This window comes from Haplochromis burtoni, unplaced genomic scaffold, assembly GCF_018398535.1.
Source record: "Haplochromis burtoni strain Fernald_Lab_line unplaced genomic scaffold, NCSU_Asbu1 Contig_2424, whole genome shotgun sequence".
Classification (NCBI taxonomy): Eukaryota; Metazoa; Chordata; class Actinopteri; order Cichliformes; family Cichlidae; genus Haplochromis; species Haplochromis burtoni.
In genome coordinates, this window is record NW_024584785.1 from 1 (window position 1) to 4130 (window position 4130).

At 41.7% G+C, this 4130-nt stretch overlaps 1 protein-coding gene across 1 annotated transcript in view; it reads right to left on the reverse strand.

Annotated features, from left to right (window-relative positions):
* Positions 1-1329: 1329 nt before the first annotated feature.
* LOC102297811 (protein arginine N-methyltransferase 3) overlaps positions 1330-4130 on the reverse strand; it is a gene marked incomplete at its 3' end in the record, with an annotated part of 8404 nt that continues 5603 nt past the window's right edge. Inside the window, 2 exon segments of the mRNA XM_005952896.3 lie at positions 1330-1451; positions 3851-3916. Coding sequence (XP_005952958.2) covers positions 1330-1451; positions 3851-3916 — 188 coding nt within the window.

The following is a 4130-nucleotide window of genomic DNA, read 5'->3' on the forward strand; positions in this document are numbered from 1 at the left end:
CCTTCAGTTCATGCCGCCATTAACTTTGCTCACTCAGAAAAAACAGCGTCTCACATTTTTACGCTTTATTGTCAGAATAAATTATGTCTTATCAGCTAATCCATCAATTCCATCCATTTTTTAAAAGTATTTAGACAGTATCTATTAAGGACGTGACTGTGAAGGGAGGAAGTCACGTAGAGCTTTTCATTTAAACTTTGGCGATGGAGTGGAAACAGGAGATGGATGCTCCTGCCCAACCAACAGGAGCCACTTTAATTACAATCCCGATATTAACATCAGGAGGAAGTGACGGACACACACAGGGGCCAGCTCTATGTGCATATACACACACACACGCACACAGAAATAAAATCACAACCCAAAGAAGCCATGGGTGGATTTTTGTATGCATTGCTGTATTTACGTGTGTGTGCACATGTGTGGATGTATGCTTTTTTTTTTTTAAAAAAAAGAAGGAAAAAAAAGGGTGGAGTGCTGGAGGATGTACAACATCTTTCTTTAGTTGAATCCTCACCGCTGGCAAACCTGCAATGCAGCCTGCATGCCAACACACACTCCAACAGCTATTCAGTGGGCTGTAAAATTAAAACGTCCTCTTCCCTTAGAAAACCCTGTTGTTTTGCTTATACTGCACTGTCTTACATAACGGAAATAATAGCTGTCATAATGGCCCCCAACTCAAAAAACCATTTAGGAGGCAGGGGTATGATAGTGGCTGCAGGTAGATGGAAGGAGAGCAGAAGCTCTTGTTGAGGTAAATGGACTCCACTGTGGAGTATCAGCTGCAGAAATACAGGAAACACGCGGCACATGAAATTGGACCGAGGACTTTATTAAAAGGGAATCAACAGGGGGTTCATCTGCATGTTCATCTGTGTATCTCTGTGTGTTGGGGCAGTGTTGGGGGTGACTCTAGACTTCAGACTGGAGATACTGCAGAGGAGAGGGGTGAACGAGTCAGATCACAGGTGTAAATTATGTACATTATGGCCAGGCAGCTGACAGCAGCTCTATTGAAGTCAACCAGCTGAAACAAATAAAAGGTAGCTGGAGGTCACACAAACCTCCACTCTCACCATCTTCTGCTGCACACAAAAGGGAGAAGATCTGCGTACTCTCTTGGCTCCACAGGGGCCGATATGAGGTGAGGGTCACACAACTGACAGGGGCTTGTACCAAATCTGATTAGTACTGACTGACTATTTGCACTTAAGTTGTAAAAAATGTAATTTTTCATTGCTGTGAGCACCGCAAAGGAAATTCTGCTGACAGCTCATGTGTTTTGGTGGAGCTGAACAGAAACAGAGTGCACAGGAAGAGTCTCACCTGACTATGTCCATGGCCTGGTAGATGATTTCAGACTGATCCACTGCTATAACCTTTTTGGCCCCAGCTTGTGCAGCAAACATTGATAATATGCCAGTGCCACAGCCCACATCAAGCACCACCTAAAGGATGCGATGGAGTCAAAATGAGAAATTACCCACAAACATGGAAAGCTCTTCACAGTCAAGGGGTTCAAAAACAAACACTTAAACAGGAGCATTTAACAGTGTTTACGATTGATTTCTTCATAATTCTTGTCATGTCCATGCGCTGCTGACCCCAAAAGGTCATCCAACACAATAACAACAGAAATCACGAAGGGAAACGCGATCACGTTACAGCTTTAAGGATAAAAGATTCTAGCCTATGCAAGTTATTACAAAAGAAAAAATCAAATATAACTGGAGGAAATAAAGACATGATTCTTATTTGGATTTTCTTTGACAACCCAAATAACTGCTAAAATGACAGCTGCCATATTTTGCTGGCAATGCCACTTGCACATTTCTGAGAATTTTTTTCTACACTTCCAGGGAACAGATAAATCAACCACGTCCAGTCTATGGCTCTGTAATAACTTAACAAAAGACTTTACACTCACTTATTGAAACTGTCAGTTTTAACATTTAACCTCATCAAATTTTCAATTCAATTTTGTTCATATAGAGCCAAACACAACAACAGTCACCTCAAGGTGCTTTATATTGTACAGTAAACCCTTAAAATAGATACAGAGAAAACCCCAGCAATCATATGACCCCCTATGAGCAAGCACTTTGGCGACAGTGGGAAGGAAAAACTCCCTTTTAACAGGAAGAAACATCCAGCAGAATCAGGCTCAGGGAGACGGCCATCTGCTGTGACCAGTAGAAGGTGAGGGGAGGAGACCAGGACAAAAGACAGGCAGTGGAAGAGAGCCAGAGATGAATAATAACTAATGATTAAAGTGTGAAAAGAAACATTGCATCATGAGAACTCTGAGCAGCCTCGGCCTATAGCAGTGTAACGAACTAAATGTTATATCAAAAAGGAACGTTTGAAGCCTAATCTTAAAAGTAGAGAAGGTGTCTGTCTCCTGAATTCAAACTGGCAGCTGCTTTCACAGAAGAGGGACCTGAAAGCTGAAACATCTGCCTCACATTCTACTTTTTAATACCCACGTTACAACAAGTAAACCAGCACTCTGAGACCAACATGCTCTATTGTGGTGAAATGGAACTATGAGGTCTTTAAAATATGATGGGGCCTGATTATTCAAGACCTTGTATGTGAGGAGAAGGATTTTTAACATGGAGCTAATAATGAGAAGGCAGTAATATGCTCACCTGGGCAAAATATGCTCTCTCTCTCTCTCTAGTCCCTGTCAGTACTCTCACTGCATCATTTTGGATCAACAGAAGACTTTTCAGGGAATTTTAGGACAACTACCCACCAGTTTTGGCCAGTGTGGTCAGAAGTGAGCTCACTTTAACCACATTTGACAATGATGTCACACAGGCTCTTCTATTGGCAAACTATAATCAGATAGGAACTGATATTACATTACATGGCTACTACTAATCAAACGATTATTAAAAAAAGAAACAAAGAAACAAAAGTTGGGTTTTTTCTTTCGCTGATGTCTTGCTGTTTCAACTTCAAAGACCGCATCAACATCTGGATTACTTAATGAATTCATGTTAAGCATGTTCTAAAGAACTTGCTCAAACTGCTGTTTAAACCCTTATTTTCTCTCAGCTTTTTCGCTCTTTGCATTTTTTAATCACCTCTATTTCAGGTTCCCATTGCTTTCACTTAATTTGTTCTTGTTCATCACCAACTGAGTTAAATGACTGAGACATGGACGCAGCGACTACATGCCCCAAATGTATAACACTGTGTGACTCTGTGTCTCTATTTAAGGAAACTCCCTGGTTACAATCCTGCTGTCTTTATGGGTTCACAGAGGGTCGCCAACATAGTGCTAACACAACAGAACGCAACTCCTTGCTTGATCTGCAACAAAAATATCCTGCTTGGTTCTGTTACCGGTTACTGAAGAAGGAGACGCTTCAACTCTCTGCCGACTGCTTCAGCCTGACAGGGATAATGGACGTTCCCATCAACACATCCTTCCTCCCCCCTCTACCGCCTCATCACAGCACTAACCAGCAGCGACCCATATAATGGATGGTCATGATACAGGCCACTGCTTCCCACAGCTAAAAGCAATGGAAAAGAGACGGATAGGGTGGGGGGGGTGGGGCGGTTAGTTGGAAGGGTTTGTGCAGAGGGGGTGTGTGCTATGGGGTTGGTGGTGGATTGCATGTGTCTGTTATCAGGACTGTGCAGTCCATATTTAGACATGCTAATAAAGTCATGATGTGTTTTAAATCGGACACCGCGGCGCATTATTAATGTCTTTTTCTGGAAAATGCACATTCCTGTTTACAGGCTTGAGTGAACATTAAACTGGCTAACTCATACATGTAAACACACATTAATGTGTACACACGCAATTTCATTTGCTTGGATGACTCACCTTATCTCTGAACACTTCAGGGTTGCTGTACATGAAGTCTCGGTAACTCTCCGTGCGTACTTTATCCTGTGGATAGAATATACAAGCTGCTCTTGAATTAAAGAAAGGATTGCTTGTAATCTACAGTCATGTTTATGTTGTAACAAAGCTTTGAATTCAAGGTTGTCTACAAACTTAAAAAATAAGTAAATCCAGGCAAGTAAAGCTTTTTCCATATAGGGGTATATAACAGCAGGTTACAACAGTCTGTGTTGGTTTCCTGAACATTTATGAGCAAAAC